This window comes from Microcebus murinus, chromosome 10, assembly GCF_040939455.1.
Source record: "Microcebus murinus isolate Inina chromosome 10, M.murinus_Inina_mat1.0, whole genome shotgun sequence".
In the NCBI taxonomy this organism is placed as follows: domain Eukaryota; kingdom Metazoa; phylum Chordata; class Mammalia; order Primates; family Cheirogaleidae; genus Microcebus; species Microcebus murinus.
The window spans coordinates 89,191,891-89,211,544 of record NC_134113.1 but is presented as its reverse complement, the minus strand read 5'-3'; the positions used below and the strand labels follow the sequence as shown (position 1 = coordinate 89,211,544).

At 47.9% G+C, this 19,654-nt stretch overlaps 1 protein-coding gene across 3 annotated transcripts; it reads right to left on the bottom strand.

The window, feature by feature from the left end:
• Positions 1-1,504: 1,504 nt before the first annotated feature.
• GSG1 (germ cell associated 1) lies at positions 1,505-19,445 on the bottom strand. Of its 3 annotated transcripts, none has more exons than XM_012774418.3 (7): positions 19,190-19,443; positions 7,476-7,794; positions 6,201-6,278; positions 5,418-5,588; positions 4,585-4,737; positions 3,855-3,966; positions 1,505-1,922 (listed from the first exon to the last, which is right to left on the bottom strand). In XM_012774418.3, the coding sequence occupies exons 1-7, from the start codon at positions 19,235-19,237 to the stop codon at positions 1,580-1,582; spliced, it is 1,224 nt and encodes a 407-aa protein (XP_012629872.1). In that variant the 5' UTR covers positions 19,238-19,443; the 3' UTR covers positions 1,505-1,579. The 3 variants fall into 3 exon arrangements, with proteins under 3 accessions (XP_012629872.1, XP_075863759.1, XP_075863760.1); XM_076007644.1 differs by having other exon boundaries at positions 1,644-1,922; positions 3,851-3,966; positions 5,414-5,588; positions 19,190-19,445; XM_076007645.1 differs by having other exon boundaries at positions 1,704-1,922; positions 5,414-5,588.
• Between the last annotated feature and the right edge of the window lie 209 nt (positions 19,446-19,654).

Genomic DNA, 19,654 nt, shown 5'->3' with positions numbered 1-19,654 from the left:
TTCTCTACTGTGTTGAGGTTTTCTGGGAAGCAGCCACTCTAGGCATGAGTGAAGTGCAAGGTTGTTCACTGAGGACCTGTTTTGATAGGATTGTTTTGGCAGAGGACTGTGTTTATGCAGGGGTGAATCCCAGAAAAAGAAAAGTGAAAGCTAGAGAAACAACATCCCTGAACTCTTCATGATGTATTTGCAAACTAACTTAACATGGATTCTTTTGACTATGAGAAGTTTGAATCTCTCCTTGCTAAACAATTGTAAGCTCTAGGTTTCTTCCTCCTTCTGCAGCAAGTACAGAAGGGTATAAGTGGTGGCTGGAGACTGAGGAAGCTTCATCTGACCAATGTGGGTGCTAGTCTCGTCTAATGTGTCTCTAAGCTTCCTTATTTTGCAGGCAGCCACCCACCCAGACAGCCAGGCTAGGAAGTGCTTTCTTTCTCCAAGCCCAACATAGGTTGCCAGCAAAGCCAATGTGACCACTACTTAGAAATAGTAATGACTTCTGCAAAGGCAAGGGTTCTTCCCCTCCTCCTAGTCTCTTTCCTTCCTTTAAAAACCCTCCCTTCTACCCTAAACAGCATCCTTGCCACCCCCAACTGTGTGGTGTGGTGATACTAACCCCTATGAATGTGAATTCCTATCCTTATTGTCCTTTTAAAGAGGAGCCAGCTGGTATACTGTCAGGAAGTACTATTTAAAATGTGAACTGTTACAGAATAAATAAATATTGTGTACAGGAATATACTTGTGTGCTGTTCTCCTTCTTGGCCATCAGGGATGGTTAGTTTTCCCTTATGGAAAAGAGAAAGGGCAAGTGGATGGCATCTTTATGGAGAAAATAATAGGGATAAAAATGTGGGGGCCCAGAGAGGAACCTGTGCCCTTGCTGTGTCCACTGGGGAAGTCCCCCTGTGATTCTCCACCGGGGGACCACAGTCCCACCTGATAGCCTCAGTCGGCCATTTCTAGAAGTGAACCTGACCCTGTGTGCTGTAGGAGCCGTCTCATGTTATTCCACTCCCGACAGCTCCTAGGATGATCACATTTAGCAACACTTTCATTGGGTGCCTACACCATGTGGATGCAGGACACTGTCATAGGCAGTGTGGAGGATGCCTGCGCTATGTGTCAAAGTACTCAGTGATGCCTCCCTCTTCCAGGCAGTGACTTCCAGAAAAACTCAGGTGCACCATGAAAAGTTGAGCCCCAATCAAACTACCATGAATTTGCTCTCCTCCCCTTCTCCAATTTCCAGATAGATAAACCAGCTCTATAAGACCCTTACGGGCAGGAACTGTGTTTTACTCCTCTTTTTATCTCCATTGTTTAGCCCAGAACCTGGCACAGGAGTGATCAGTACAGGAGAGAAGGGAATTTGGGATGATGCACGAGGTTGGGCTGGGCAGAAGGAGATGAAGCTGTGGAGGAAAAGGGTGCCTCTTTGGACTTGTACTTTTAAAATGTACCCTTATTCGTAGCCTCTAAAAATCATGCTCAGGAGACAAACTTTGGCTTAAGCACGTGTTGTTGATAACAAATGAGTAAGGTAGGGCTCAGCCTGCTCTCCAAACCCACTTAACTCCTAACACTGCTCCTCCTCTACAGATGACCTAACCGCTTCTTCCAGCTCCTGGCCAGCACCTTGTTGAAATTCCTTGTTCTGTAGCTCTGAGTAGAAGTCAACTCCTTCAGAGACAGACCGGACGGGCTGATCATGGTACTGGTGGTAGCCGGTCAAAGGACCTGCTGGGCGTGCGGCACATGACAGCTGCTGAAGGAAACACTGGTGGTGATGAGGCAGGCAGTTCGGGTTTCCTCTGAAGCTCCTATTGTGCTTGCACTTGAACTCCAGCACCATCCTGGTGTACGTGTTGAAGGTGGTGACGGCTGATGCCATGCAGCAGGTAAAGGAAACCCAGGCCGTGCTAGGGACAAATGTGCAAGAAAATTGGACATTGAGAATTTGACTTCCTTGAAAGAAAAATGCCATGATCTCTTCCTACTAGTAGCCTAGACTAATGCCTCTTAGGTATTTAGGGCTCTGAGTGTGCTAACTTCTGCCATGTTCTAGGTAAAGAACTGTGGGGGCGAGAGAGCTTAATTTGGTCAGTCTTAGTAGACATGTTCTGAATGCTTTGGAGTAAAGGAGAATGACCCATGTAGTAGTACTAAAATCAAACAAGCTTAATGGGCTTGTTTTCACTAAATTGATTAGTCTTCTGTGCCATGCTCTTTTATTCCTGCTGTGCCTATTTTATGTGTGTGTGTGTATGTGTATATATTTGGACATCTGTTTCCCAAGCTGCAGTTACCCTTGTAAAATCTCTGAGATTCCATAGCCTTGTAGCTCAACTGTATGCAGTGGACACGGACTAATGTACTCCCTGCCTTTCCCATCCCAACACACACGCCCTGCCACTCAGATCCCCGGAGGAATCATCTCTCTCCACCTTCCTTTGTTTTGAACTCAGCAGTCTTAGGGTCCACAGAGTTGAGTGTCTGAGAGAGTCATTCAGGAAAACGCCTACTGTAAATCTGGAGGTATTATAGGTTGCCCTAGTGGAATTTGCTTCGTACGAAAACAGTGTGGTTCTTGGCTGAAGGGAATTCATAATGGATGGGAGAGAAGCTAGAGATTAAGAGAAGCTGGATGGATTCAAGAAAGAAAAAAAAGACACCAGGGAACTGTATCAAACACATTCCTAAAAACTTGGAAAGTCAAACCCCTAAATCTCCCCACGGTTCTGGGAAGCTCAGGAAACAGGAAGTTTTGTGAGGTTAGGGAGGGATTTCATGAGGCCAAGTGATGGCTGATGCCAGGCCACACGCTGGCGCTGTCTGTTCCTATCTGCTGCCTCTCACAGACTGAGTAGGTTCAGGCTGGGACGCTTCCGGTGGCGGTTGCCTGAGCATTACAACTGCTGTAATGCCACAAACGGCCTAAAGAGAGGCAAAGGGTGAGAAGCGGGGGGCCTGGGAAATGCACTGAGCTGATGCAGTGGCTGGTGGACCAAAGATTCCGAATCAACATATGTCCCAACATATGTCTCGTGACACACAGGGGCAGGTTTCCATATTGCCTTCTTAGAATGGAAACGTGAGCCCAGCGCTGTGTCTCTGCAGTGCTCTTAACCAAGCATTCATCCTGGACAGTTGATGTCAGTACAGGTTTGCCCTGAATAAAGAGCGATTCTCAAGGGAGAAAGTAAGGAGCTTCTAACCAAAGGGAACGTTTAGCTCGAATGTGTTTGCTTTGTCACGATTGCTGCGTCTCTCTTTTTAAGAGAAATCTAAAACGACTGACACCTTAGTTCTTTAAGGGGTAGAGAAGGATGGTGGTAGGGAAGTTTTATTTCTAACACAGTTTGGTAGACTAAGAATGGAGATAAGAGGAAGAAGTTACTCTTCATTGTAGAAGAAGAGTGAGCTGTTCACTGGGAATGGAATTCAATCCAAATTTCAAGACTAATGCTCCATTTTTCTGTCCTCCAATATATTGAATCATAAAATTAAAAAAAAAGCATCATTTCCATAAGCCATACAAAATCAGTCTCATTTCCCAAGGGCAATCTGTGCATCAGGTGAAGAAGCAATTGCCACAGCTGACCAGCCAGAAAACCGGACAAGACAGCGTCCTCCCCAAACAGACCAGAGGGACGCTCTGTGCAGCTTCTCAGAGGCGGGGGAAGAACAGATGTGTCCTGATGCCCCAGGCCTGTGTTTGGCTGACAGACTCCTGGGGTGAGGGGTGAGGAGGAGGCAGGAAGACAGAGTAAGCCTCTAGTTGAGGGTGGAAAGCCTAATGAAGGCTGGCTGGGCAAGGGGCCAGCAAGGTTCAGGAGGTAACAAGCACTTACTAGAAGGCCCAGCCATAGTTCCAAGCGTGTGGTCTCCAGTCTTCTGGACCCAAGTTGACAGTTGCCTGGAAGACTTGTGAGAACATCATATGGGCCACCATCCCCAGAATACCTGTGGAGGGAACAGGAATGCAAGGCCCTTAGAGAGAGGCTGTCTCGCCAGGAATTCTACCAGGATTCTACCAGGAATCTCATTTCAGAGCAGGCTCATCATCTGGCGTTGGGTATAGCCTATGTTGGGGCGTCCAGTACCCTCACATTTCTCAGAAGACTAATCTGCAATGGGGGCTTCTTCTTGACTGTCTCTGCAGTGGGTTACCCTGGACTTCAGGCTGAGAGCCATGGAAAAATCTGCACCCAGAGCACTGTGCCCTTTTGTTTATCCCCCCATGTGCCCAACGTTGGCTTAATTCTTCATCTTGTAGATACATCTCTCCCTCTACCAACAGAAACCACTCTTGGAAAGCTGTGTGAATGTCACAACTAAAAAGTAAACCAAATAATAGATTTTACACATTGAGAAAGCTTGCAAATAAAGGAACCTAGAGGTATTTTGTAAAGTACATAATGATCCAATACACAATTTCATGTTATTTAAATTTAAAATTAAAGGTACCTGTAATGTGTCTCCTACCTCCACCCTTTATACCACCCTGGGGCTCCTCCTTCCTCCAGCTAGTGCTCCAGGGTGGCTGAGGACCCCTCCCTCTTCCACTTTGGAGTCACTCACCTGACAGGACAGAGGACACGGCAGCAAAGGCGCTGAGCTTGAGTCCACAGCCCGGGTTCCCCGAGAGCAGCAGGTCGGTCAATAGCAGGAGGAAACTGATGAATTGAAGTCCGATGTAGGTGATCTGGGCTCCCAGTGACAGCCATAGTATTTCTGTAGAAGCCAGAGGAAGAAGGAACTCTCACCCTGATAGTTAAATGACTGGACAAGTCAACATACAATGCCCGTAAGAGGTAAAAGCCTAGTGGCATCAAGAAAGGGACTATGAGGCAAAGCTGAAACCAGTTAGGGACATCACTTCATTTCTGGTCCTTTGACGTCACCCACAGCTCCCACTCTGCACCCAATATATAATCAAGTATATTTGCCTGACTGTAAGTATTAATACTGTTAAGGAGATTTGAGAAGAAATCATCTAATTTTCATAAATCCTATACAGATGTAACTATCATTAATTATCATTTTTGTCTCTCTTTCCTCATTTCATTTCGGGACAGTTTTGTTTCTTCTCTCCTTCTTCTCTTTTTCACTTTCTTCATTTTACAGAAAAAAAACATGGAGGAAAGGGAGGGAAAAAACCTACGCTTTTCAACATGGTTACTTGGCAACAGGAGTAAGGTAGAGGCTCTATTTGTGAGCCTCATTTACCCCTGCTGCTCGGTATTTGCATTCCTGCATATGAATGACAGTCACTCTAGCAGGAATCCATGTCACCCAGGGGGCTCAGTAGAGGAGAAAAGCGGGAGATCACAGTGCTGTGTAGATCGTAAGGGAAAGAGAGAGGGAGAGCCCCAACTCAAGGTAACTACTGTGAATTTGCATCAGACACATACTTGCCACAAGCCCCAAGGGAGGGTGGGGGAGGACAGCCTTCTCCATCAACCGCTTCCCTCCAGATCGGAGAGCGGGGTGACACAGGCCTTGCAGCGTGGCAAATTCCAGTAGTCCTTTCTCACCTCTCTCGGTTGGTGGTGTGAGTTCACTGAAGCTTCGGCACCTCTCGCCTGAAACAAACCAGGTGAAACTTCCTAGAGCCTCGTCCTCCGACTGCTGGCGGGAAAGCCCCCCACCCCTGTGCTGAGTGGGGCAGGCGGTCAGTCTGTGTCCCTTTTTTTTTGAGACAGAGTCTCGCTTTGTTGCCCAGACTAGAGTGAGTGCCGTGGCATCAGCCTAGCTCACAGCAACCTCAAACTCCTGTGGGCTCAAGTGATCCTGCTGCCTCAGCCTCCCGAGTAGCTGGGACTACAGGCAAGCGCCACCATGCCCGGCTAATTTTTTTTCTACATATATTTTCAGTTGGCCAATTAATGTGTTTTCTATTTGGAGTACAGACGGGGTCTCGCTCTTGCTCAGGCTGGTTTTGAACTGCTGACCTCGAGCAATCCACCCGCCTCGGCCTCCCAGAGTGCTAGGATTATAGGCGTGAGCCACCATGCCCAGCCTGTGTCCCTTTTTGACAGCAGGAAAGCATGCATGGGTGAATGGATGGCACAGGTGACAGTCAGCCCAGGTTAATTGCTCTCGTTAGTTTCTGATGAAGACAAAGATGTTTCCCTAAGAGTGCCCCCGCACAGGTTAGTGACCAGAAGAGTTAGTGATCTTAGTTTAAATAATACCTTTTGCTGCCGCTGTGACAGCTGTGACACTGGGCCGAATGGGTCTAAATTGTTTCCAGGGCTGGGGATGGAGCAGTGCTAAGTGGCACAATAATAAATATAAATGTAAATACACACACATTGTTATTCCTCATCCATCTCCCTTTTCTTTTAGCCCAAGTCTGGAGAAGTAGCAAAAAAGGGCATTAGAAAAACCTCACTACCAGGTGCTCTCTTCCCAGGCCTCAAGGTGACCTTGCAGGGCTCTGAGCAGGGAGGAGGGTGTCCTCAGCGCCCGCTTTGCTAGTGCGACACTGGGTGGCAGGAGACCTGAGAGGAGACGGGAGAGGGCCTGCCTTCGCCTCCTCGAGGGGCCTTCCCTGATCTATTACAGTCACCCTCTCTGGTTTTACTTGCCCCACTTTTTTTTTTTTTTTTTTTTAGACAGAGTCTCGCTTTGTTGCCCAGGCTAGAGTGAGTGCCGTGGCGTCAGCCTAGCTCACAGCAACCTCAAACTCCTGGGCTCGAGCGATCCTTCTGCCTCAGCCTCCCTGGTAGCTGGGACTACAGGCATGTGCCACCATGCCCGGCTAATTTTTTATATATATATCAGTTGGCCAATTGATTTCTTTCTATTTATAGTAGAGACGGGGTCTCGCTCTTGCTCAGGCTGGTTTTGAACTCCTGACCTTGAGCAATCCGCCCGCCTCGGCCTCCCAAGAGCTAGGATTACAGGCGTGAGCCACAGCGCCCGGCCTACTTGCCCCACTTTTAAATGCAATGATAATCTTTAGGGTGAGAAAACACTTTGGGGCAGGGTTGGGGGGGGAAGGGGGAGGCCGGAAGGATGATCTGCTGTGGTCCTTCCATCTCACAAAGGAGAAAATCAAGGTCTATAGGAATGAAGTTATTCATACAAGGTCACCGTTGAGCAGAGCTGGGACTTTTTCTACAACATTCCTTTCTCTTTGTTTCTAAACGGCCATTCTAGCTCACTAGACTGGAAGGTCTCAATGAAACTTTTAAGGTTAATGCTATTTTACACATGCTATTTTAAACCAACTGGTCTACTAAAGAGGGAGGAGGTGAAAAGCCAGAAGCACTTCTGACCTTATTAAAAGTGGACCCCTCTGGAGAAGGGTCACAGGCAGAGGTGGAAGGTGTTGAGCTGGCAGGAGGGGGCACTGCTGGGCTTCCCAGGGCTTCCTTGCCTGCCTAAGATCCCTCCCCTGTCCTCCACCCTAATTCTCCACCCTCAAAAATCAGGCAGATTGGGGGTGGGGGGCAGGAGGCTACCTGGTTCTTCCACGGTTTCCTCGCAGGATAGCCACATGCCACTCTGGAAGCTAAGGAAGGAGAACCGGTCATCTCCGGCCTCCCAGTTGTAGTGCACCACCTCCTGGGTTGATGTATTGGTGAGCCCCCCATCCAGGGGCATCGGCATGTCAAAGCATTTGGCTGCCAGACTTTTTCCGCACAGGGGCTTGGGCACCTTCTGTGTGCCCACAAACCAGGAGCTGCTGAGCAGGGATACTGCGGAGAGGCTGAGTGATAGCAGGCTGAGGAGGGCAGATAGGAGTGTCCGTTGCCCAGAGAAGCCCTTCGGGAACTCCATCTGAAACAGACAAACACGGCGGGGGACGGGAGCTCAGGGCACGCCAACACCGACAGGCACAACCCGAGTCTCCTCCGGGGCCCTGGGGAAGCGCGGCTTCAGCAGCAGCAGCCTGGAGCAAGAACCTACAGTCTCAGAAAACAGTACCCCAAAATGAAGGCCCCACACAAGTGGCTCTCTCTGACCACCTCTGACACTCCGGTCTCTGGGCCTTCATTCCCCCCCAAAGCTAGCCATAGAAACTAGAATTCCTCTTCCCAAGGCGGGTCATAGAAACCAGAATTCCTTTTCCCCAAAGCCAGCTATAAAACCTAAAAATACCACCCTAACTTTCCTCCCTCCTTTCTGTGTAAAAACTGGCCATAAAGAAATTGTCCAACCCATCTTGTCTGTAGGCCATAAGACCCCCCCTTCTACAGAGCACCCTGCCCCCCACCCTGAAGGAAGAAACGCTGTGCAAAGAGGCCAAGAAGAATGCAGACAGACCTTGCTGGGTCACCCTACTCAGTCTATTAGCACTAGACCCTACCCTTTTTGTCCAATCATATTTCTACATGGCTGTCCGTACTTAGTTGAACTAAGCATAAACATGGACAATTTCCCCTTATCTTTGGGTTTTCATTCTGAAGGCTCCCGTGTCATGTAAAACTATGATCCAATAAATTTGTGTGCTTTTCTCCTATTAATCTGCCTCTTATCAGTGACTTTCAGGGAAACTTCAGAGGACAAAAGGGAAGTTTTCTTTCCCTTGGCCTCTGCACACCTATAGCAATGACGCTTATTCGAGTTGGACCTTGTGTAGTACCTACAGAAAAAAAGTAGTGATTTTTCTTAGATTGAATAATGACAAGGACTGGACTCTGGGCATGTTATACAACAATCCACAGAAGTAGGGATGATAAAGGTGGCCCACCAGATAAAAAACAAATTACAATGAGGGGTGTAGAAGTCAGGATGACCTGGATGTGACCATATGGAAATCTTTCATTTCTGTCTCAAGAGGTGAGAATGGTGTCTACGTGGCCGCCAGCTGCAATCCCTGGGGCGGGTGTGGACGTGTACCTTTGTGGAAGATGCCATAATGACCCTACCGACAGCACCTGCTCCAAGCGGCAGCGATGGGCATGCCTGCAGCCACTAACTGGCACCTTGGACCGACAGGGACTGAGCGAGAGAGCGTGAGGGTGAATCACTGCTAACACTTCCATGGGAAGAGAGGCTTGGAAGGGCTTCAGTTACCCTCAGTGTGAATTTCCTCGATGGTGCATTTTTCACATGTATTTGTGGTCATGTCTTACTTCCCCTCCAACACTTCAAACTGCCATTAGGTAGCAAGTGTGTCTCTGTCGCTTTTGCCTTTCCCACAGGGCCTAGCACAGTATTTTGCACATGAGACACTCAATACTCAATGGCTTATTAAATCAAGGGTGGCCCAAGTAAGCATCAGACAGCAATGACCTCGGTCAGAATGTGGTGAAGCCACCAAGGCTCCGACACACAAGGTTCAGGAGGAGAATTGGGAGTGCTCCGAATGCTTTGGCGGCAATCATTTTTGGTTTTGTCTTCATTGAAAGGTAGTAGCAATGACTTGCTGAGGGATTTGCTGTTGTAACAAAGTGAGTTATTGGTGGCCTGGTCCTGCGTTATAGGTTCCTCTGAAAGGCATCTGGGGGCTGGGGCCATGGAAGGAATGTTAAACTGGAAATAAAGCCCTGGTGGAAGTTTCAGGGCCTTGAGGATAAAAAAGGGCAGTGGACCCACTGGGATGTGGGGCTAGCAGACACCCTAGGGAGGAGATGGGACTTATGGTTCTGGGACAGGCAGTGACCTGGGCCCTGCTTCGGTCCACTGCCACCGAGATGACAATCTCACAAGGGAGGTGGCCACGTGGTCCCCATGGGGGCTGGACACCAAGATCACAGCCATGGAGCCATGGGAGGGGTGCCCATGGCCAACCCCTTGGTCACTAGGGAGGGACCTGGAGGTCATCTCTCAGTGTGATGCTGCAGCAGTGTCTGCCTCACAGCAGGAACGCAACCGGTGGCAGCAGAAAGAACCATGGCCCACGTGGCTCTGGTAGCAGCCACCACTCACCTTGTCATCTTCAACCTAAAAGAAGAGAAGGGCGACCTAAAAAATGACCGGTATTAGAGATGCCAACTTCGTTGAGTGGTGGCTTGGAGCCAGATTTAATTTGATTTAGAAAAATAAAGAAATTGGATGGCTGGTGCACTCTGGGTTACACAGCAGTCTATACACCCTATTAATACTGTTATATGAATACAGACTGAACAGAAAAATAATCCGTGCTTAGTTGCTGACAGATGCTTCTTAAAGTTAACCTTCTGGAGCTTTCCAGGCAATCCCTCATATCAGAATTAATCAGACCTAAATCTGCTTAGCTTAAGAGTCATAAATAAAACCACAGCTAAGTGGACAGGCCCATAAATCTGCCTTTCCTATCACCCCCTGCTTAACAGTTTCTACATTTAACAGAGAACTTTATCTTAGAAATACAACAGTTTGTTCTTTAGAATTTCCAGGGACTAAAACAGCATATACCACAGAAAAAGTACATATTATTTATGGCAGTAAGAAATACATCAAATGTACATAAAAACCAATATACAAAACATATGATAAAAACAGCTTCTGGAAAGCAATCTGCTAAAATGATTTTTTTCTTTTTAAAGCACTCAACAAATTAACTCCACCAAGAATTTAAGGTTTTAGTCATTGCTCTGTTACTAGGGGTTATCCTTTTCAATTATTCTTATATCCATTGCTCTAATGGGAAATGGAATTCCAGGCAGAACATCTTCACATCGATAACTATTCTGCATAAAGATTGAAGTAAAGATGTAGGCAATTCTAAATTTTGTAACCTTAGGGTTCATTTTCAACAACTATTTTCAATTGGTTTGGAAATTTGTCTGCTATAACATCACTTCAGAGTCTAACTCGACACCCAATCCATTTTCAAGTTACCCATATATTTGCAAGTTATTCTCCAGCTTACTCAGAGATAAGAAAGAATAATGAACCCCACACCAAGGTACGGACACCTGTGGCACCCCAGATGACAATGAATTTAAGGAAAAGGTGATTTGAGAAACAAAGGATGAAAAATAGCTTGGACTAAAGCTCGGAGAGGCTCCTACAGAAGGAGTGTCTACCAGGGACAGGGACAAGGAGCCCTACATTCAAGAATTATCTTCATGATCATCGAATGATAATCTTACTTATGAGCCTTTTCAAGAATTGCCTTCCATGCCTATAGGGCCATGTCCTTCATCCCATATTTCACCCATTTTCCAAAACATGCCTTTTCTCTCTAGGATCCAGATACCTCTTGAGTTGGAAGAACAAATCTAATTTTGTAATGGTTTCCTTAAAGTGGTCCTGAAGAAGTAATGGCCACAAGAAAGGCTATATCTTTGTAGATACTTACCGGCGTCATGCCAAGGCGACCCCTTCTTCTCTAGAGAAGGGACAGAGTGGTTTCTCTGAGACTCAGGGGCTTAGATCATTAGGAAGTGCCTGAGTGCCAATATTCTCAGCAACCCTTCCAACAACATATATTACCAGAAAAACTCAGAATTAGCATAGGTTAGTAAGGACAATAAATTGAAAGAACATGCCTCTGAAAAGAACCAGGTGCAGGTAGCTGTGAAATCTATCTCTTGACCAACAATAGGGGAAACTAGTTACCTTGGCCATGGTCAGCATCTTGCAGCTCATCTGGAAGGACTGGAGGATGCCATCTGTGCTCCGGGTCCCCTCGGTTTAGTGTCCAGAGGATGAAATCTGCCTTCCCACCCTCCTCCTGCTCCTTCCTAGCCCTCCCCTCCTATCCCACATTCACTGAGTGCTCATGATTAAATGCTGCCTTACAGGGAATTCGGGCATTTAATAATCGACAAGGCAATCATGGCCCAGCTGTTCTGGGAGATTACTCCAGAGAGCTTGCCAATGGGGATCTGGGATTAAGCACAAAGGCACAAGGGCCTGCATTTGCAGAGGAAAGTCTCTTTAGAAAGTAAATGAAGGTTTGGTTTCCATCTGACTGTGTTGTTCTCTATGTAACTGGTGCGAATGCGTTGGGCTTGATTTTAAGGCACACACAGAAGACACGACAGGGTCATCATTACTATAGAAGTTCCCATCCCCTTGGATAGGGTTTTCCATCCCTTTGAAAAAGCTCTGTTCTCTGCAATGTCAAGGCCTCTTGGAGCCATGGACAGGAGGAAATAGCCTCCTCGTCCCATGAGTGGTCACCCCCTTCTAGTTAGCAACATTAGAAAGGATTATGAAATGCCTCCCTCCACACACAGAATGCAGAGAGGGTGCTGGTGAGGGGGATGGGAGAAGATGCAGATGGAGTAGCACTGAAGAGAAATGAATTCTGGGGTCAGTAATGCTACAGCTATATGACCATTTTTCTCCCAACCTTAAGGCAAAGGAATGAGAACGCTTTATTTTTCAAAAAAGACTTTCTAAAACTTTAAAAAAGTAATCAACTAATTAACAAATCAACACCAACAATCAATAGGGGTTCATTACATATCTTCTTGTCGCCAGTCACCCGGAAGTACAAGTTGTTCCTTCTGTCCTCAAAATTACTGGGTGACAAAAAGATCCAATGACACTCTACAAAAAAGACACCTGCACTCGAATGTTTATAGCAGCACAATTCATAATTGCAAGGCTGTGGAAACAGCCCAAGTGCCCATCAATCCAAGAATGGATTAATAAAATGTGGTATATGTATACCATGGAGTACTATTCAGCTCTAAGAAACAACGGTGATGTAGCACATCTTATATTTTCCTGGTTAGAGCTGGAACCCATGCTACTAAGTGAAGTATCCCAAGAATGGAAAAACAAGCATCACATATACTCACCAGCAAACTGGTATTAACTGAGTAGGACCTAAGTGGACACATAGGTACTACAGTAATAGGGTATTGGGCAGGGGGGCGGGTATATACATACATAATGAGTGAGATGTGCACCATCTGGGGGATGGTCATGCTGGAAACTCAGACTTGTTGGGGGGGAAGGACATTCATTGAAAACTTAAAATCTGTACCCCCATAATATGCCAAAATAAAAAAAAATTACTGGGTGACATTCTGCAACTGCCTCTGATTCCTTAAACGCTCCCTGGACTTTTGTCTTCGTGCCTTTCCTGATATTCTTTCCTTCTGTCTGGAATGCCTTCGATCTCTTTTTACCTAGTGAACTGCCTGCCTCTCATCCTGATTCCTGTCACAAGCCATTCATTCTTTGAAAATGTTTCTTTTCCCCCTAAAATGGACAGTTTCTTCCTATCTGTCCTTGTCGCACTGGTACCTCTCTCACCACCCTTTCTATATTCCATTATAATTACTATAGTTGTCTGGATTGTAACTTCCTCAAAGGCCTCTCCTTCATTCTAGAGCAGTTGTCAATTCTGACCAAGCATCAGAGAGCACAGCATTTCGGGAAGCTGAAACAGGAGGATCGCTTAAGGCCAGCAGTTCAAGAGCAGCCTGAGCAACATAGTGAGACCCCTGTCTCTGCAACAAATAGGAAAACTAGTCAGGTGTGGCATGTGCCCGTAGTCCCAGCTCCTCGGGAGGCTGAGGCAGGAGGATCGCTTGAGCCCAGGATTTGAGGTTGCAGAGAGCTATGGTTGTGTCACCGTACTCTAGCCCAGGCAACGGAGTGAGACTTGGTCACAAACCAAAAACAAAATCAAAAACAAAAAGTGTATTTTTTTTTTTTAAAGAACAATCTCTAGAAGTTTGGAAAACATTCAGATTCTTGGACCCCACCCTGAGATCTCAGAGAAGGGCCAGGAATCAGTAATTTTAGAAAGCTCTTAATGTATACCCAGAGAATTCACGTCAAATAATACTTGCTTCGCTCTTTCTGAGCTTACATTTAATGGAGCCCTCTATATCCTGTCCTGCCCTTTCTCCACCTCTCCAGATTAGCCTGGAAGTCACGTTCTTGCCATTCTATAATTGTGTAGCTATTTGGGGACTCAAAAAGGCAGGTTCCCTTTAACTCAGAGTGTTTGAATTAGTTGGTGTCTCAGCTACATGAGTCCCTTTCGATCCTACTTTTGTCACTCGATATATTCTCTGCTCTCCTCAGACTGATGCTAACAAGCACATTTGATACAGATGTGCTCAGGTCCAGGCGTGTTTGCAGCTTCGCCCAAACGACCCTTTTATTCATTGTGACAGAACTCACTCTCCTTTGGGAGAAGGAGCAGGAATTGTGGTCACTTTTTATGTTGACCAGGCCGTTGGCTCCGTAGCCACGCAGTTTCATCTCAACGCTGGGTGGCGCTCTGCCCTCAGGGTTCCCTTTCTGTCACGTGCCTCTCCTGCCAGTCAGCAACGTGTGAGTGGAGGCGGCTGCCCCTCCCTGTGGGATTCTTTTTTTCCTTCATCTGGCCTCCTCCCCGCCTGCTAATCTACAGAGTGCCATGTGTCAGCCTCATGGAATCCAGGGCTCAGAATGGAATTTGGGGGCATCCAGCCACTCCCTGGAGGACGTCTTGTAGGATTGTTTCCTGTAGCACAGTTTTTTTGCAGCCAGTTCCAGTTTCCAGTGACTCAGTAAATACTTCCCATGGGAAACACGACACCACGGTATCAGACAATACAGTTAGTCGATGTTTCCCGATGAGTTTTTGTGCACATTTTTCTTTACTTAATAGTATCCTCATTCTCTTCCACCCCAGAACAGTGAGCAATTCTTTTCCCTTCTGTGCGCTTACACCCTTCAAATACTTGCAGACGCTTCTCACATCCCGCTTGAGTCACCGTTTGGCACAGCCTCATGGTCTTCGGATTTTACTGCCTCTGCTCATAAACCGCGCCCTCGATGCCTTAATGGCCTGAAGTCCGCCTTCTCCAGGGAAAAGGGGACGGGAGTGGCCGTCTTAAAGGGTGTTACATGAGGAGGCTCAGAGGTGGCTTGAGAGTGAAGCTCATGAAACTTCAGCTTCACGGTCCCCCACTCCCTTGGCCCCTTCCAAGATCCTGTTACCTAATTTGTACTTGTAATGTTGTATTATATTTCTTAAAGGGGGCCTCCAACGTTATATTATTTTAGGTCTCCACAGAGCCTGGACCCACCCTTTAGGAGGCTGTCTGTTGAGTGTACGTGTGCTCGGCTGGCCGTCTGCTGGATGTGACCAGGCTCGAGTCCGCTCTCCCCAAGGACCCTGGGCTACAATGTCTAATTTCCTCTTTTTGACAAAACATGAGTTTCTCTGCCTGGCCACAAAAATCAGAGCCCAGCATCCTACTCACTTCCTTTCATTGTAATTTGGGCATGCTAATATTTTTTTCTTCCCTTTCCTCTCTTAGAACAGCAAAAGTAATTGCTGGTGTCAATGCAACATAAATATAATTAGGCCAGGCCTAGAAGCTCATGACTCAGCACAGACACGAAAGATTCCACTTCTCAAAACAGTATTTAACTTTGGTATGTTGGACTGTTAACCATTTCAAGATGACCTCCGCAAGGATATGGACGCGCCTCACCGTTTATGACATCACAAAGTCAAGGGTGGGGCCTAACTTATACTTGCTAAGGCCCTCAGTCACTATTCCTATACTCTACAAAATCACATTTGTAGGTGTGCATAAAGAGAAACAATGGTCTTGGGACACCTACACATACTTTGTAAATGGGAATTCAATTTATTGTTTGGTGAGTACACTGGAGATTGGAGGTGACTAAATGATGGGTAAGACCGCTGGGACAGAGCAGGTTGTGCCCTACGCCACTTCCCTAACACCAGAGCCCGGGGCTAAGGCCTCCAGTGGGATTTTTTTCCTTGTTATCTATACTGGCATCTTCTTCCAAGAAACGTTTGTTTGCCTTTCCTGGATCTCTGTCCTTCTCCCAGGAGCCAGAGTTCTGATCTGCAGCCCATTCATTAACTCCTTTCTGTCACTCAGTAGACAAAGGGCTGGAGTGGAGTGTACATGTTTTGGCCGTCCCTGGCTGTGAGCAACACGCCCCTGTTCTTTGCACCTGCATGTTCTAACTCATCACTTGTCAGTTATGCTCATTTGACTTAAAGTTGCTTGATAGAATACCAGTTTTTTATTCATTGTTGATCATCAGAGCCTAGCAGTGTTTTAATATCTAGGAATGAATGAACGAATGGATTTGAGGTTTGTAACGCAAACAAAGCTGGCAAGACACAATCAGGAAGCCTAAGGGTGAAGATGTGAATAAAGGAAGTGTGTCCAAACAGCCTTCTGTTGCTAAGGGAGACAGGATTCTTCCTGATTCACATCTATAAGAGCAGTGAGAAACTACAGAGGGGTCCACAGGTCCACAGGACACACCCTAAGCCCTTCTGCACAGATACACCCAGAGTTTCATCAAACAGACTCTCTGCCAATACATTTCCTCTCACTTGTGAAAACATTCCTGCTTTTCCATGAGCAAAGCCCAGAAAACAGCAATGATCTCATGAACCAGTATTATCTTTAGTTCACAGAGACCTGGGGACAAACAGACGGCTCAAAAGCCAGTGACAGATTGGAAATGTTATGTCTTTTTCCACGCTGGGTGACTCCCCACCAATCAAAGCCCTTTTGGATGATGGATCTCAAACTTTCTGAGATTTTTGCGGCTCTCATTACTACATTTATGTGAGTGCCCGATATTTGACTCCTTCACTGATGGAGATAAGGAAAGTCTCCACACAGGACATCTTGACTTTTGCCTCCCAGCCTGAAAGGAAGAGCAATGCCACCAAAAATGCCTGTGCTCAGTGTCTAAAATGTTTACAACAGTCCAGGATGCCCAGCTTGGGATTTCCTAGCTTTGGTTTAATTATTCTCAGCTGTAACCATGTTTAAGGGCCCACCTAACTCCAAATACACAATAAAAACGACTCCAGTCTTCCTAACGTGGGTCCAGAGTTCTGGGAACACTGCTACTTATGTTCAGCGGGAAGGACCAAAGAGAAGCATTTTGGGGGCCTCGCTCTCGCCTTTCCCTTTCCGCTTTCTGATGGGATTGTTTGAGGGCTTTTGCTAATGCAGTCATTTCCAGAAGAGGAAGCCGCCTTTCTTGCAGGCCCCAAGCAGCTGGAGTGAATCAGAGGGGCAGCCACATCTGCACATCCTGTGGGGCAATCGCTCACGCGCGGGTGACGGCGCCCGCGGGCGGCTGGGGCGGGGGCTCCCGGGGACCCCGGGGCGAGGCAGGAGGGGACACTCGGGGGGCGCCGGCGGGGGGCGGCGGCGGGCACGCCAGGCGCCCCGCCTCGTCCCTTCCCTTCCTGCCCTCTCCGCGTCTCCCCAGCCGCGCCCCCGCCTGCTCTCCTCGGGCTCCCGCCCGGTTTACTACGGCGCTCCGGTCGCCTAGCAACAGCGCGCGTTGCCAGGGCGACGCGCCGAGCGTGTTTTGCATTGTTTGGTTTCTTCCTGTCCCGCCCCTGCGCGGGCTGAGCGCCGCGGCCCGCGGGCCGCCCAGGGCGCAGGCTTCAGGCGCGGGCGGGCGGCCCGGGGCCCCAAGGCGTGCGCCCGGGAGCCTGGTGGCGGGGGGCCGCGCCACTGCGGCCTGGCAGGGCTTGGCAGGAGGGAGGGGAGAGACGACATTGGACAGATCCCTGGCATTCAGGCCCGTGGGCCCGGGGTCAGGGGCTGTGGGGGTGCTGGACTCCAGGGTGAGGCATCCCCGCCCCGGCTCCTAACGGCCCCCAGCTCCTGCTCTAAAGGAAGGGCCTCTGCCTCATTTGGGGGGTCTAAGGGGCGACACTAAGTGACCGCGACCCCTCAGCAGATCTGAGTTCTAGTAGTGCGGCTCTCCCCACGCCTCGACGGACGATTTTGGCCAAGTTAACCTCGCAGAGCGTTAAATGTAAATAAACGTGGGGAAAGAGTGGTCCTCCTTCACGGTTCTCCTGAGGAGATCAAAAGAGGTAGAGGAAGAGTGCCTCTCAGCAGAAATGAGGACCCTTCACACACGGCCTGTAGTCCTCCCAACCGGCCTGAAGGAGAGAGAGGCGGCCTCTCCCTCCTGCCGGTGAGGGTTCAGACTCCAGGCCTTTGACTTGCTCAAGGCCACTAAGCTAGTAATGGGGGAGTCAACATTCACAACCTCGAAAGACCGCAAGGGTGACTCACCACCGGGCTGCCACTCAGGAAAAGGGAGGGCACAGTCACCTTTAACAAAAGTCACAGATTGCAGGCTAGATTGTGGAAACTCCCACAGAAGGAGGCAGTGGATTAAGCGGACTTTATACCCCTCAGGTATGTATTAGCAAACAGACTCTCCCAGATTCCCCCATGGGTCTCTTCTAGAAAACCAACAATAATAAAAAAAAAAAAAAAAAAAAACCACAATAAAATCTACTCTAAATCCTGACTGGCTTTTTCTGCCTTGTTCACATCCACTTCTTTCTGATCTATTCACTCTGGGCTTCTTCTGAATCCGGGAAGCCACCCGAACCCACACTCGCATGGCTCTTCAGAGTCACCAGCTCTGTTCCACAGCCCCAGAAGCGCCTCTTCCTGGGGTTATCCTGCCTTTCTTCCGAGGTCTCTTAACTTCCCACTGCTCAACTGCACACCACGTTGCTCTCCGTGTCCAGCTGTGTGTGTGTGCCCACTTTAGTTTGCTGGCTAATTGTAAACGTCATTTTTCTCTCCTGAGAAAATCAAGATATTGAAGAAGGAGCCCTGTTTGCTGTTTTAGTAACCCTTTGAGCTAAAAGTTGGCGGTTGTCAGCATGAAGGGAGCCTGGTCATTCTAGAGGAGGGGCCCATCCTAAATAAGCAAGACTTCTCTGCAGACTATGAGGGTCTGGAAGGATCCCTGAATTCTCTAAGACCTGTCAGAGCCTCAGGCTGTGTTCTCCTTCCCGGTTCCAGCCCAGAGCTGGCTTCCAGCAGGACCCTGGCGATGCTTCTTCACTCTTCTCAGGCATAGAACTTAACGTTTGCTGTCTTACTTCACTAGGGTGACATGTCTCTATCACTGCCACCACCACTGGGTCTTTGCCAGGGACCAGATTTTGGCAACAGGAATTATGCAGATGTAAGGAAAAAGGAAACGAGAGGACTCTAAACAGCCCTGGGAACAAAGAGGGAAAGGAAGATGAAAAGGCAAAGGAAGAAGAAATGGAAGTCTAAATGAAGGAAATGAAAAAGCAAGAGGCCAAGGTATGGACACACCAGGTTCATAGGTAAAAACTGGGTGAAAGTAGCACATTTTGTATAATCCTACAGTGTGTTCTCAAGCTCCTTAATGTGAGCATGTGAAATAAACTGAATGGATGAATTAGGATAACCCATGTTAGAAACCCAACCCTAGGGGTACAATATATACGAGATGTGCACGAGATTTCAAAAATCAATGTACTTACCTCCTGGGTGAGGTAAACATTTTCAATCAGTTGAGAGGGACTGCTCATTCACTTTTGAAGTGCAGAGGCAAAGAAGTTTCAGTTCTCTTCTGCTCTGTCTTAGTCGGGTAGAATGGTGTTATGTGTGAGGATGAATCAGGTCCCCTCTTGCCAGCAGAGGGGGGAGTTGGTGTGAATGGCTTGGAGAGGATGGAAAGGATGTCCTGAAGGCAGGACACCGGCCTGGGCGGGGTCTGGTGACCTAGGGGGTTTACTCTGTGATGTCACAATGGCAGGCAGAGGCCTCCTGCCCCCAACCCCAGTAGGATGGGGGCATGCTAGGCACCTACCAAAGACTGATGTCTTCTCTGATCCTCCATGTCAGTGCTTCTCTTATTGCGCATAAGAATCCCCTTGGGAGCTTATCAAGTGCAGATCCTGACGATCCCATTGGGTGTCGTGAGGCTCTAGACCATTGCTGTCACA

What these genes read in the sequence shown, in the direction of transcription:
- GSG1 (XM_012774418.3), bottom strand. Translation starts at nt 19,237, where the DNA reads ATGAGCAGTCCCTCTCAACTGATTGAAAATGTTTACCTCACCCAGGAG. An exon ending in GGAAACCGTGGAAGAACCAG is followed by an intron (nt 6,279 to 7,475) that starts GTAGCCTCCTGC and finishes TGTGCCACTTAG; the next exon opens with CACTGCTCCATCCCCAGCCC. An exon ending in AACTATGGCTGGGCCTTCTA is followed by an intron (nt 1,923 to 3,854) that starts GTAAGTGCTTGT and finishes ATTTGTCCCTAG; the next exon opens with CACGGCCTGGGTTTCCTTTA.